This window comes from Cervus elaphus, chromosome X (assembly GCF_910594005.1).
Source record: "Cervus elaphus chromosome X, mCerEla1.1, whole genome shotgun sequence".
Taxonomy (NCBI): domain Eukaryota; kingdom Metazoa; phylum Chordata; class Mammalia; order Artiodactyla; family Cervidae; genus Cervus; species Cervus elaphus.
In genome coordinates this window covers 42,076,518-42,092,165 of record NC_057848.1, presented here as the reverse complement: position 1 = coordinate 42,092,165, position 15,648 = coordinate 42,076,518, and the positions used below count along the sequence as shown (strand labels likewise).

The following is a 15,648-nucleotide window of genomic DNA, read 5'->3' as shown; positions in this document are numbered from 1 at the left end:
TTTTACCAGTTTTCCTGTCAAACGGCTCATGCCGTGGGCCTTAGCTTCAGCCTATTGTTGAGACACCATTGAATCAAAATAAAAACGTGTAATTTGCTTTCATGAACATTTTATCATGCCAAAGAAAATACACTAGGTATTGTGCTCTGCTTTAAACAAACCCAATATATGAATGGATTGACAAAGTAGTGGCAGGTTATTAGCAAAAAGTTTCAACATAATTAGTAACAACAAGCTTTCTGGTGCATTTTTAAACAATTAGTTTAATCAGTTCACACCTGCCTCGCTGTCACATACATAAGGTCTATTTCCTTGAAACATCTTCCAGTCAAATGTATTACAACCAATAGAAACAAGAACAAAATAGATGTTCTGATTGCTTTCAATTCAGCTTCTGACAAAAAGATACTGAAGTTATTTGGGCAATTCTTTGCCCTACAGTATGGGTAGAGTTGTGTTAGATACAAAGTGAGACAATAGGAAACATTTTAAAATGAACAACAAGCTTTCACAGAGACTGTCTATATCACATTGTTATTACAACATAGATGAGCTGAAACTTCATTTGTATATTTTGAGGAAAGAAGACCCTAAAGAGACATCAAGCATATAGAGGTAGTTGAATAGCAATGTGGGAAGAAAAAAAAGAAGCATTATATTTATTCCCCGTTTGGGTCATTACAATGCAAGAGTAAAATGGCTGCTTAACAAACAATGGGAATTACAAACACAAAGACACATTTGCCACTGTTTAAATGGCTTGCTTGATATTAATCCTGGCATTACCGAGAACTGCATAAAATGATGGAACTAGTTTATCTAAGGTAAAGCCCATGATGCCACACTGAACTATTTGCTCTCCTTTGATTTTGTTGTTGTTTATTATCATTGCTTTGACTATAGATAAATGTCAAGCAACTTTTAAAATGAAGCATAAGCTACAGTGTTGCTTTGTAAACTTGTTAATCACATTTGCTGCACAGGGTTTTAAAAGGCTACACAGTCAGGAAGCAAAAGCTTTAAAATGACACCAGGAACAGGGATTACAGGCACTTCTCTCTCAAGGTTAACTTAACGCATTTGAAAACACCCATTTGTAACGGGAAATGTCTTCATTTCACCTCTGGTTGTGCATAATCCAGATTATTAAATAGTTGAACAGTGGGAGCTATCACTCTAAGAGGAACCAAATGCATACATTTGACTTGGCTCCTTTTCCTTCTTTCTTGCACTCAGGAAAGGCCACAAATCGCAGGCCATGCAGCCGGCTGCTTCTCAGAACTGTCTTTGATCAAATCAAAACCTCATTCCTCATGCCCAAGAATGGGCTGAAAATCTGTCCTTTTCTCTTATTTGGGATGCCTTCTATTTGCATCTCGATTGCACATCTCTGCTATGATTCTGCCTTGGGAAACAGAAATGGATGCAAAGTCAACATGTTGGGAACTCAAGGAACGAGTCCCTGAATAACACTCCCATCTTGGAAAAGGAGTTGGTGAGGGGAAACACAGTCCCCAACGGGTTCCAGTCCATCAACAGTATGTGATCTATTGGCAGTGAGAGACCTCTGGGTGCTGTGAACCAGCCTCAGAGCTCCACCGCTCCAACACCCAGTCACAGGGGACTATCTGAACCCAGTCCGGCTCCACAAGCAGAACTGGAAGCGCCACATGCGCAGTGATTTGGCTAGCCCCAGAGTGCTATGGCAGCAGTGGACTAGATGCAGTCGGCCTTCAGAAAAGGCAAATTGTTAACATAGTCAGTTCTCTACCCCACTAAATAAGGGGCAAGCACTCTTTTCTCCAAGTTATCTACAGAAATTTAGTTTTTATCATTTTTCATTTTCTACATTTTGCTGGTTACTAGCTAGCAGCAATAATAGTACAGTACAAAGCAGAAAGGCATAATGTCTGCTTGGTACCTAATATATATATATATATACACAAGTACACACACACACATATATATGCACATCTATATACACCTATATACATCTTTATACACACACACACACACACACACACACACACACACAGGGAAAATAACCTACTAGAAAAGGCTAGGTCAATCACAATAAACTAGCTGAATAAATGGCACTGAATACCAAGGGGGAAGTCTTGTCCTTCTGGCCTAGATTTAACTTTATGTTTTTATTGTGTATACTCTTTATTCCTAAGCTTTGCAGCAAAATCAATTCACAAGCAGCGAAATGGTCATGTCCAATTGATTACCCCATTCAAGTACATATCAAAGAAAGTCAAGGCTTAGCTTTGCACCTTGCCTCCCACCACTACTGAAACAAAAGCTTGCTATAAAACAATCCAAATGTGTATCAAGGGTACTGGGAGGCAAGTCCATTTCTGCCTAGCCAAGATCTATTGCTACAGTTAGGTCCTCACTCATCAATGTGAAATATCCTATGATGTGGAATTTTATACATTTTGGAGAGCAAGAAGTGATGAGTTGATTATTCTATGGAGTTCAAATTTAAGGCTTCCATTATATCAGAAATTTTAGACCTCCAAACAACACTACTTTTTAGTCCTCTTGAAAGAGGGAAAATTTGCTGGCATGGGATTTTTCCCTTATTTCTAACCCTCATTTGTTTTCCAGTCTTTTCACTTTCCCAAACAGACTTCACCCCCAAAGGAATTACATGTAAATCATCAAGTTATGGTCTGAAAATCAGAGGTGTGGACTCCCTCAACCAATTGTAAAGGGTTTGGAAATGGGTATTTTATGTAAAGGCATGGTTTTATGGAAATGAAGCTCCTGATGATATTCTGTAACTATGAATAATCTAATCAGAGCAGTTACTTGTTGAATGACTCCTATGTGCTAGGCACTATGCTAAGTGATATATGTATATTATCTCACTTAATGTTGTATTAATAACAACCCTACATGCAGTATTTATCATTACCATTTGCTAGATGACAAACTGGTTCTCAGAAATACTGAAATCACAAAAGTAACACATCTAGCAATCAGAGACACTTATGACCCTCTTCTTTGCTGCATTTATGCTAGATAATAGGAAACTATTGCCCTAGGACTGTATTCTGACCATCTGGTTGGGCACCAGGTGGGAGTGGGAGCCTTTCATTTCCTCCTCCTTGAGCCTGGGAGAGTTTGCTCGGGCAGTAACCACTCCTACACTTCCATTTTTTACTAGCCCAGTTGGGCTCCAAACATCCAACCTGGGACCACAATGTTCTGACAACACGGTGTTCGTTAAGAAAGTGCAGAAGAGGTTATTTGGTTTCTGCTTACATGAATCTCTTTTCTGTTGCCTGGATCAACTCATTCTCCCTTTTCTGTTTCTAGCCACAGGTGGTGATGGAAAAAGTCAGGCTGATTACTTGAGGCAATAACCTCTCATGGGAACAGAGTGGATGGGCTGCACATGAGTCACACATCGCAGCTGTCCAGAGTCACATGGGGGGATTATTTACGTGAAGGTAGGAATAACACGATTCATTTCTTCCCTGCCCTAATCTTTTCACTTGGTTGTTATAACACTCCTGTTTTCAGGTTGCCCTGGCACTAAAGAAATCAAACTGCACTAAGCAAGCTAAACAAGACCTCACCCTTACTCTCTTATTACTGTTCTTCCCCTGTGTTGAAATCTTTAGCCCACCACCACAAGGAGGGAAGATCATGTTTAGATAAAATCATGGATTAACTGTCTGCTTCCTTTGAAAAGGCTTAAAAACCAAAAAGGTAGTTTGAGGGTTTTTTAAAAAGGGTTCTACATCTTTTTTTCCTGGTTTCTTTACACTTTTAATAATGAACCATCCTCATCAAGTGTTTCCACACATGCTAGCCAGGCCACAATCCTCACAACCCTGACTGACAAGAGGTGGGGTATGGAGGCTAGCTGGGCATGGCTGTGATGTGCCAGACTGAAAACCATCACCTCTGAAGAGTTAAATATTCTTCTGCCTTCCCATTCTAACTGAATTGGAGAGAAATTAAGATATAATTAGATTGCTGAAATAAATGCCTATGAGAGATTGTAATAAAATATACTCTAATTCATCTCTTGAGTCCAGAAAAATAATTCCTTCATCCTGCCTCCAGAGCAAATGGATTATTTTTATTGTACCCTGGCTTATTCCATAACCTATGCCGAATTCCGTAAGTGTTTTCTACTGTTGCATTCAAATTGAAAGCAAAATAGAATCTGTAAAGATAGATGATCTTAGCATGATGCTGAACTTCCTTTAAGCATCAATTGGATAGATACTGAAATGGTTCAAGAACTGGGGTCACATGTAGCACAAATTGTTAAAGCAAAAATCACACATTTCTAGTATTGTTACTTCCCCCTAGGTACATGGTAAACCACAGCAATAAATAAAGCAGTATTTTTCAGTGATGCACACTTAAATAGTTACAAACACACATGTAGGGGAAAAAAAGATATTGTAGTGCAAAAAATAAATTATTAAAACAGAAAGAACTATGAACATTATTTTACACAATGCTATATAAAATCTGAAACATTTGGAATGAGATCTCAAAAGTCAGTACGATAATGTAGCAACATGATTAGGAACTGGGTATCACATTTCAACCACACAGTCATTCCTCTATGAAAGACAGAAAATTAAAGCAAAACCACTTTAAACTTTGAGAAAATTTTATGTCAAAATCAAAAATTTTTTTTTTCTTCTGGGCTCTTAAACAACCTCTGCTGTGCATGTAGTTGTGCAGCATGTCAAGAAGCATCTTCAGAAAGAAAGTTGCAAACAGATCACATTTTTCTGGTCTTTCTACTTAATTTCTCTCTGATCAATAGCAAGAGAGTGATTCTGTTTGATACTTCCTTCTAAGATGTTATTGCAATTAGATATATTTACAAGATGACTCCCCTGCAGTGGTTGGGGAGCGTGGGGGCTCCTTTTCAGCAATCCACTCACTAGTTCTGGTTTCGGGATATAAAGGCCAGGATTCGCCGAAGACCGTTCAGCCGATCCTTCAGGGACCTCATTGCTAGGAACGGGAGCTGAGCACGGCTTTCCAATGGAAGAACCGCTAACGTCCACCAGCACCAGGCCGGGCCATTTGGGTTGATCTGCAACAGAGAAATGGTATGGGTTCATCCTATTCCCACAGAAGCGATCCCAGCTTGCAGGCTTTCAAAGCTGCCAGGAAACAATCCAGGTGGAACTGCTTCTGTTTGTGGCAGAGACTGCTAATTACACCCCCTCCTCAATATCTAGTTCCCTTTATCTTAGCTAGGCATACAGCCACTGGGGCCGAGGCGGGGAAGCTACATTGCTCAGTTTCCCTTGCAGCCATAAGACAAAGTTCTGGCTAATGAGATGTAAGAGGCATTGATGCGTATAACTTCTGGGTCATTCTCTGGGAAAGGGGCATGTGCCCTTGCCTTCATCTTTCTCTCCCTTTCCCCTGGCTAGAACGTGGACATAGTGATGATCACCTTCTTCACTCAGGAGGATGAGGGCAGCAGTTACAGGAGGGTGGAGCTTTGCCAGGAATGAGCCTGGGTGTCTGAATGATCTGATGGAATAGGGCTGCCCTAGCTCCCCATCTCTATGACTTCTGCTCTCTATCTAGTTTAAGCTACAGTTATTTTTGGTAGTGGTTAAAGCAGACACATTGATATCTTAACAAATACACCATACCTTCTAGCCAGTGTGATTTCATGAGCTGAACCAGCTACTACAGTCAGCCCTCCATATCCACAGACTCAACCAATTATGGATTGAAATTGGTTGACTGAATCTGCAGAGGTGAAACCTGTAGATGCAGAGGGCTGGTTGTACTCATTGCACTGCGTCACTTTATAGAAGGGGCCTCCTGGAACCAGTCCCCCGTGGAGATCGAGAGATGACTACTCAGCCTCTTCCACCTCTTAGATTCTGTTTAGGCCATTTGGCCTGGTGTGCAAAGCATGTGAGCCTTCAGTTCTTATGACCTCTTAGGCTTCGTGTGTCTCTTACCTCCCTTCTTTTCCCTGTTTTTGGCTGAAGGCAAGAGTCTACATATGCCAGGTTACTATATGGGCCACAGTTAGCTTCTCCCCCAAAACCAGAGCCAATGGTTCACAGTCCCAAAGGACAACTTTGCAAAAATTCCAATTGCAAAACACAGTCACATGGAAATATATTCCACCCCAGGTTTCCTTGAATAAAGAGCTTTCCCACCCCACAGAAATCCTGCACCAAAATTCTGTTTGTCAGCAGTGTCCCAGGCACACACTGTAGACATTGCTGACTTATTTTCTTGTTGGTTGTTGTTTAGTTGCTCAGTCCTGTCCGACTCTTTTGCAACCCCATGGACTGAGCCCTCCAGGCTCCTCTGTCCATGGAATTTTCCAGGCAAGAATACTGGAGTGGGTTGCCATTTCCTTCACCAGTGATTTTTCCCCACACAGGGATCAAACTCACGTCTCCTGCACTGCAGGCAGATTCCTTACCACTTAGCCACCAGGGAAGCCCAACTTATTTCCTACTAAGCCCCAAATGAGCTTTCTGCCTACATCCTTCGGAAGGTTGGCTTTAGAACTGCAGAGAACCACATTCTGGTCAAACCATCTACACATGGGATTATTTGCCTCCAAATTGGTCACCTGATTTTCCCCCAACCCTTGCTGCCTCTTTGCTTCTCTATGCCTCTAGATTCATTTGGATTCTTTTTGTCCCTTGCTGCAGTCTGTAATATCTCCTCCCTCCTCTGATAAGTTCTGAATGTTAGATAGACATATCCTGAACTGTATTTTCCAAGATCATTAAGAAAGATATTTAAGCTGATGTTAATACATGTAGCAGTTTCTAAGAAACCCCCTCTGGAGCCTTAGAACATTCTTATTAATGGGACCGCTGGGGTTATAGCATTGAATGGCTCAAACAAGATGAGATTTTTTTTTTTTTTTCGCTGCTGCTGCTGCCAAAGCAACATGATAACAGTCCTCATAAGAAATGAAACAGAACCCAAGATTTCAGCTTTCTGTGTCACTGAGCCCTTATGAATCACTCTGTGGCATCTGTGTTTTCTCTTATGGAAGATGCTGTCACCATTACTGATCTCTATCTTCTGCCTGACTGGGGGAGAATGCTTTCCAGAAGATGAAGGGGAATATTCAACTTGATCGTGAGCTTTCTCTGAGCTCTGTCGTAGTCATGAGTCACACTGGCCCAGAGCCAGGAGCCTGATCACTGGGAAGCATTAACTGCCCTTCTCCCTCCAGCATTCATGATGCCTTTGAATGGGGGGAAGGAGTCACATTTGTGGTCTGGAGAAAACAAGACACTTCAGCCCATTAGGGAAGAGACTGGTGTTTTACAGCCTCAGAAGGCAAGAGGAAGAAGGGACTTTAGAGACCTCCTCATCTACCTCCCTCATTTCAGAGATGAGGGGAAAGTTGACAAAGGGGAAAGGACTTGCCCAAGGTCACATAGCTAGAGGTAAGGAGGACCAATCTTTTAGCATGGATGTCAGAACCTATATAGTCTACTTTACTATTGTGACAGAGTCAAGAATGAGTGTAAGTCAAGAATCAAGGAAGTTATGGGGATGATATTATAGAAGCTAGCTCAGAATGTGGGAAGGTGATGGTGTGAAAATATTAATATTTGACTACAACATCTCCAATCTTGTCCTAGAGAGAAAGTATTCCCTGATTTACACTAGGCATGGAAAGCTTCATGAAACAGCTACCACCACTTTCCTGGGGAGCTTTTTTCTGATCTCCAGCTGGATCTCTCACATGGACCTATCCCTCCAGGAAATAGACTGATCTGGTAGAATCTAGTGAACTCTTATCTAGTAGAGAAAAGGGTAGATTTAAGGATTGCGTCAGTTTTCTCAGGAAACTTGCTCATCCATAATGAGGACAATGACAAGGATCTAAACCTCCAGGGCTAAGCTTCGAGGGAGCTGGGTATGAAAAGTTTCTGTGGTCCTGCAGCTGAAGCCCTGCAAGGTGGCTGGCCCTGAGCAATGGGGAAGAGAGCAATGGGGAAGAGAGTTCTGAAGCCCCTGAGACATGGCAACCTTTGGTCTCAGCTCCCCTAAATCCCCTTCTTTTAAGCCTGGCCTTTTGTGAATCCTGTCACCCTAACACATCACCACGGTGGGCATCTGGACTCCCATGAAAGACTCTTCTGTTGATGGTGCCTGTGTTCCCATCCTCTCACCTAACTAATCTCTCAAAACCTGTCTTGGATTCAAATTCCTACTGCTTTAGTTACCCCAAGTCTGACTTGGGGTCCTTTTGTTCTTTACCATGATGCCCATTGCCTAGCCAAATGAGACCAATTTGGATCCATCTTCCCCTCTACACTAAATTTGCTGGATGGAAACCACACACCCATCTAATCACAAAACCCAGGCTCTCTTATCTGGTGGGAATGATTGATTACAAAAAGACATTTTCATATACCTGGGGATCAGCATCTTTCTCTGGCATTGGACCAAAATGATTGAGTATCCGGTTCTGCAGAGATGTTTTGAGGGAATGGAACCATGATGACGCTTGCTGATAGACACAGTTATGTAATCCCATGAGCTCAGCACAATCCTCTCCTTGAACCTGAAAGTACCAAAGTGGAATGAAGCATTCTGTACCTTCTCCATCACACCTAGAACCCTTTTTGACACGTGGCTCTTTGAGCATCCATCCTGCCACCCTCTGGGAAGGCTCACCCTTCTGGCTGTCTGCTGTGTGATGTGTGAAAGGCTCTTCAGCTGCATGATGGACTGTGTGGAAATACTGCTGAGGGTGGTGGACTGGAGAAAGGTTCAGCTGGGTAAATGAGCCAGACATATAGAAAACTAGTGACGCAAACTGGCCTGAGTGGATGTGTGCTGTTCAACTAGGTTGTGCTGGTTCACACCTCTCTCCTTTTCATTTTTGACATCTGCTTTCCCATTGCTCCCTGGGAAGAGGACATGAATGTGTCTGTGTCTCAGTGTGTAACTCTATCTTCCAAGGCAAATACATTTATTCACTGAGCAAATGTTTATTACTCTTGTACTATGTAGTGAATGTAAATATCAATGATTATGGGATAATTTACCTCTTCTTCTACCCATTAATCCAGAAAACCCAGGATTAACTGGACATGTCCTCTTTCTCCCTTATGGGATGATGGATTATCGGGAAGGGCTCTCGGCCAGGTTGCATGTTTAAAAATAGAAATGTGCATGTGAATCCACAATTATCTCAAAAGCAAAAGTTGTAACAGATAAGTAAATCAAAAAATCAAATATATATATGTAGATCCAGCTCCAGATCTTGGTATCCCTGGCAGAGACCCAATTCCAGTGCTGAATGGGCCGCAGGGTTGATCTGGCTTGGCACCTCTCATGCACAGATACAACTCAGCAACTAAGCAGGGGAAGGCTGGACTCTGGGCTGTGCACTGCTGTCCCACAACTGAACTGCAACCCGGCGGCATTCAATGTGGCTGCAGCAGATGGGGAAGAAATCCCCAGGCTCCCATCAGTGCCGAGAAATCCTCCTGCAATCATCCTGATCTGCCAAGCTACATGGTGAGCCTGGCCTCAGAATTCTTGGCACTGGCCACCCTCACCTTTTGGTCTTCAATGTACTCGATGTCAGCTGTGTTGTAACCATCCCGCTGGCCCTGATGGAGGACCCTGAAGCGCCTCTTGCCTATGCTGTCGACCACTGAGCGGCCATCAGCAAAGAACTGAACATTTCTGATCTCTAGGATGCAGCCATATTCCGCAAACCTGTTTAGAGGGAATGGAGTTAAGAAAGTAAATTCTTGATAAGCTGTTTCCCTGACCCGCTATCCCTGCTCCATTGCTATACCCCCATGTTGTGCCTTGAGGGACTTCTGCTTTTTTGTCTGTCCCAGGGTCTATGGCTGCAATGACACCACAGGCAATGCTTGTGTGAAAACTCATCTTAATGTGTCACTGTTACCATTTATTGTACTGTACTCAGTACTTTATGTGCATTATTAACTCCCCAATCCTTCCAACAAACCAGAGAAGTAGGCACTATTATTGTACCCATCCTACAGATAAGGAAACTGAGTCACAGAAAGGTTGAGTTATCTGCCCGAAGTCAAACTTCCTCCAAGGCTGGAGCCAGAATATGAACCCAGGCAGTTTGATTCCAGGGCCCACACTCTTATAAAACAAGTTTTAGAATATGTATCAACCATTTAACAAAAGGTTGATCCTGGGGTGCCTTTAAATAGGCAGCCTCTCACACACTAAACCTAGGGGCCAGAGGGACCCTGAACCTTACAAACACACCTTGAAGAGCCCCGAAGTAAAACCACAAATCCTTTCCACCCAACCTCCCTTGACGCTCCTAACTCCTCGCTTACCCTTTGACAGGATCTCCAAGGCACATGCCAAACTGTCGTGTGCCTGTCTCAATGCATCTACGGATCATCAGACGGTAGCAAGGCTCAAAGATGTGCAGGGGACAAGGAACCGTGGGGTAGGCCATGGTGCACACGAAAATAGGCACGTTCTTATTTAAGCTGTCAGGAAGAGCAAATGACATGGATCTCACAGCATGGGAGCAGAACAGAGAAAGGCTGGTCGAATTTCACCATGTGGATCCCCCACAGGAAGACAAGGAGGCATAAAGTGTGGACAGCTCATAAAAAAATAGTAAAATGCATCTGATGCTGTGGGCTGAGTCCCATTACCTGATGCATAGGTTAGCCTAAGGGCTATGATTTAAATGGACATTCTATATATTCTAATTTGGGTAATGAAGTTCTCTAGTACCTTAACATTGTCGATGATAGTTATACCTCATATTTTTCTTTCTTTCATACTCTCCACTCCAAACAATCTCTTCAGGTGTCTTGCTGGCAGTATGGGGAAGGGCACTGGTGGTAAAAGTGGACCCAGCTCTCCAGAGGGATGGTGGGGAAAATCTCTGCAAGATCCCTGTGAGCAGCTTCCATTTGCAAAGCTCCCAGAGGATGTGCATGGCAGGCCCAGCTGGGAGGAGGGAGCAGTAGAGAGGCAAGAGTAATATAGCCCAGTGATGCTCAAATGCTCCTATGCATTGGAGTCACTGGAGGCCCTTAAACACAGACAACCTGGCCACTGCACCTCACCCTCCCAGAGACACTGGTGCGGTGGCTCTGAAATCAAGACCTACAAGTCTGCCTCGCAATGTGTGGCCATGAAGATTCAGACACACAGCCTGATGGGGAACCACCAACCAGGTCAGCTCCTCCTGATCACAGTTCTCTTGTTTGTCTAGTAAATCCAACACAGGGACATCTAAACTCAAACCTGCCAACAAATATAAGACTGTTTGCCCAAATCTCAAAAGGATTAAATGTGATTCCCCTAAAGGAATATCCCCAGTAAATTCCAGTGTTTATTAATAAGACATTAAATGATACATGAGAAGAGGGTTCAGAAAGATTCAAGGTGAACTTAATATCAGAAAGAAAGATAAAGACTCCTGCAGTAGATCTAATATGTCAATGAGAAAAGAAGGACTGCACTTCTGGCTTCCCAGGAAAACATGTTAGTCAAAGGGAGAGGTGCAAACAAGCTGGTTTCAGTTTAACACTGTTTTCTATGGGGTGGGCATAAAACCAGAACAGCCCCCTCGGGAGCTTTACCCTCAGAATGCTGTAAGAATTCTGCTGGGAATGGGAGATGAGAGGGCAGCAGTATGAGAGGCAGAAATTAGTGACTTCCCCTGCTTTTTCTGCTACCTGAGGCAGAGAGTTTGGAGCCCTACTTCCATCTCACCCCTACTCGCCACCTCTCACAACACCTGTGATGGAAGAGGAATCATAATAACCAGAAGCATTCTTACCATTACTTTTATTAAGTGCTTACTCTGCACCAGCTCATTTGAGCTTCATAATGAGTCCTTGAGGTAGAAACTACTATTATCCCCAAGTTACAGATGAGGAAACTGAGGCCCAGAGACATTAAGTGACTTGCCTAAGGTCATGAAGTCTACTCACTTTGTGGCAAAACTGTGTCACAAGCCCAGGTCTGACTGATATCAAAGTTCTTAACCTCATAGAACCTCCTTATGTATCTGAAGACTGTCTTCAGAATACAGCTGACCCTTGAACAACTCAGGGCTTACAGGGACTGACCCTCTGCACAGCTGAAAATCAGCATGTAACTTAGAGCCAGTCCTCTTTATCCATGCTTCCCTGGTGGTTCAGCTGGTAAAGAATCTGCCCACAATGCAGGAGACCTGGGTTCAAGCCCTGGGTTGGGAAGATCCCCTGGAGAAGGGAACGGCTACCCACTCCAGTATTCTGGCCTGGAGAATGCCATGGACTGTATAGTCCATGGGGTCGGAAAGAGTTGGACACAACTGAGTGGCTTTCACTTTCATTGATCTTTATCCATGGTTCAGCATCTGTGGATCTGACCAACCACACATTGCATCATGTAGTACTACAGTATTTACTACTGAAAAAAATCCACATATAAGTGGAACTGCACGATTCAAATCCATGTTGTTTAAGGGTCAACTATACTTCATTCAGTTCCCCGGATAACTTATTCCAATCTAATCCTGCCCATGACACCCAGCTACTAGTGCCAATAACCTGGTCAGTGGTTTGACTTAAGTTTTTTCAGTGGTGAGCTGGTAAATGAACAATCGGCTTTCTAGGGGTGGGGAGGGGAAGTCCTTGTTATTGCATTTGCCAATTTTCACGGTGTCAACACTCTCACTGTGGCAAATTTCAAGCTATCAGCATGGTATCATTAAATGGGGAAGATATGTGCACTTTCAGTTCTATGAGCTGGCGTGAATGAAACTGAAAACAGCAGTGTGCATACTTAGAAAGTTCTTCCATTTCCTCTTCATAAAGCCTCCTTCGTTCCTTGAGTTCTTCTGGAAGGAATTTAGCTATTAGCTCTTCCATTATGACGTTTTTGCTGTACTTTCTTGATGCCAAGCACTACATGGGGAACAAGGCAGTTAGATATTATACAGTCATCAGAGAAATACGAAGCACTTCTGATGTAATCAGTAGAACAGTTCAATGACCAACATACTGGAGTAATGTGGACCGACACATTGGCAGCTCATATGATCATAATGTATATAATCTCTGGAGGTTAGAGTTTACCTTAAAAAAAAAACACATGCAATGAATTACTTCTATAATTAGAAAAAAATATTTTAACAAGGAAAAACACCTGCATTGAAGTTTTAAAAATGCCATAGCCTTCCTAAAACACTGAAATTGATTATGATCATGTTTACTGTCAATTAAGGGAGACAATCCTTTCCTTTCCTTTTTCTGATTATTGTGTTTATAAGCTCCCAGAATGTTCTCCACCTGGGATACGCTGCAAGTCTGTGGACAAACGTTTCAGGGAACTAAAAAGCAATTTTAAAATCATTCACCCTTTTCTGCCCTGCCACACTCTCAGTGCTTTGCTTCTGGATATTTTGAGTCTATATAACTATTTTTCTCCTCTAACTTAAGTATTTTTAAAATAAACTAAATACTGGTGATTTCATTTACCTATTTATTTTCTTTATTATAACATCTAGATATCACTGAATTTACATTATAAACCCTGATTTCAGAATCTAACTCAGGCTCAACTGTCACTATTACTCTCATCCCAAACACCCCTAGTTTATGCATATCCAAGGAGCTGTAAGGAGTGGGTGTTTAACGGCATGAACCAGACAATGGGGATGACAACATCTGCAGAGAATTGCTGGTTATGGAAACTACCTACACAGACCCAGCAGGGGGAGCTCCTGAGTATAAAAAACTGCAGGCTTCAGACATTTTTTCCTTTGCCAACGTCTATCTATTCCGCAGTGAACATGATCGGAATAAGATATTTCTCTCTCTGGAAAATGGTGCAAGTGTGACCCCAGGTGAATACCCAGAGACAGGTGGAAATAACTTCTAGCCCCTAAGTCCAGGACCCCACAGCCTCTGCTTCCAGGATGCCTTCCTAGCCACTGCCATTGCCTGGCTGCAAGAAAATCAGAGGCTTGCCAGTCTTTGGGAGAAAGCAATGGCTCAGAAGGTAGCCTATCCAAGAAGGAGGTGAACCTCTGCTGATGCTAAAACAAAAACCCAGGAAAGGCACATATTAAAATGTCAACAGTAGATTTTCCTTCTTTCTGCTGTTCTGAATGTTGTAATGTTCCCACAACACGAATGCATTATTTAAGTGTAATGGCCATGGGCTTCTCACCTAAAATCAGGACAGCAATCCCACCTCTTTACCCAGGCCAGACATGACACTGACCCTTCCCCCAGCCCAACACACACCTTCAGGGCTATCCTGGGTGATTATCTCACTTCCTTCCCTTAGTTTAAATGGTGGGGTGCTGGGAAAGCTCAACATGTGACTTCTCTGGATCTACATTCATCAAGAGAGAGTCTTGCATCATCTCCAGCCTCTCCTCAGGGATGACAGGGGTCAAGGAACATGAATACTAATTGTAAAATGTGGCAAACAAGCCCCTAGCAGGGAGAGGGGGGGTGACAAGATGGATTCCTGGATCTTCTTGTGCTATAGAAAATTACAGCAAAGCCACTTGAAAAGCACAGGAGGCTGTTTGTGTGATTCATTTTAGAGGACCTGGAAGCCCCAGAGATTTTCAAGCAGACAAATACCTGCTAATAATAACAGAGGCAGTTGAGGAGAGGGACAAGGACCACAATGAAGGGCTGTGAGGTTTTCCTGGGGACCTGGGGGTGACTGCTTCAAAATATGGAATAAACATGGATGATAAAGGAACACTGGAGCTCATAGATGAATGAGCCAAGGCCAGTGAATCAGGGGCCATGATGGGATTAGAGCCAAGATCCATGTTTATCATCAATTTAATCCATGTTTATCACCATTTTGGTTCATGTTTACTATCATTTTGATACTTTTGTTTCCAACACAGATTGATCTCACTGCTAGCAGTTCATAAAAAGCTAGCTGTTGCCTCATTTCCCTGGAGGACTTTGTGGAGAGAGGAGGGGTGCCTCTAAGACAGGAGAAATTGATGGTCTGAGGGGGTGTTTTGCTCTAGCACAGTGCAGTGGCTTGGGATCCAATAGGATACTGTCTTCGTACCCAATTCCAAATAAGCTAAACTGATCAAGAAAGAAACAACGTTTTACCTGGGAAAGACCGTCTTTGCACAGTGGACACTTCGCATTGTGATCTAGACATCTTTCAAGGCATTTTAAGCAAAAGGTATGCCCACAGGGTGTTGTGACTGGTTCGTAGAATAATCTGAAATTTAGGAATCAAAATGGAAGAAAATTGCAATCAGAACAAACATAAAAGACAGAGCTATTGAATGTTAAGGTTTTTTTGTATTATTTGAGTATTATTTGAGAAAGTCTATGCGTGGGAGTAAGAGGGGGGTTCTTTTTCCTTTTTAAAAAACAATCCCTTACACTTTACAAAACCATTTGCTTTTTATTTCTGAGCTGGATTTAAATGCATCAAATAATGCACTTATTAAAATTTAGGGCATAGCTAGATCATTTTATAACATTAGTTCTAGTCAGTCTCTTCCAGAGCATCCAGATTTTTTCCCTGTCAGGTCCCAGAAAAATGAAGATGAATGCCCAGAGTGTCTGATTAGATTCCATTCTAAAATACTTAGCCAACCTGTTCACCTGAATATACGTAAACACATAGATAAACAGA

The 15,648-nt window shown here is 42.6% G+C and overlaps 1 protein-coding gene across 3 annotated transcripts in view; it reads right to left on the bottom strand.

Moving 5' to 3' along the window:
* Positions 1–243: 243 nt before the first annotated feature.
* Positions 244–15,648, bottom strand: part of LONRF3 (LON peptidase N-terminal domain and ring finger 3) — a 39,568-nt gene continuing 24,163 nt past the window's right edge. For all 3 annotated transcript variants that reach the window (XM_043896119.1, XM_043896121.1, XM_043896120.1), the window contains 6 exons: positions 15,111–15,225; positions 12,799–12,920; positions 10,338–10,496; positions 9,567–9,729; positions 8,414–8,563; positions 244–5,080 (listed from right to left, as the gene is read on the bottom strand). In XM_043896119.1, the coding sequence (XP_043752054.1) occupies positions 4,925–5,080; positions 8,414–8,563; positions 9,567–9,729; positions 10,338–10,496; positions 12,799–12,920; positions 15,111–15,225 (865 nt within the window). In that variant the 3' untranslated portion in view covers positions 244–4,924. The remainder of the gene's footprint in view (positions 5,081–8,413; positions 8,564–9,566; positions 9,730–10,337; positions 10,497–12,798; positions 12,921–15,110; positions 15,226–15,648) is intronic.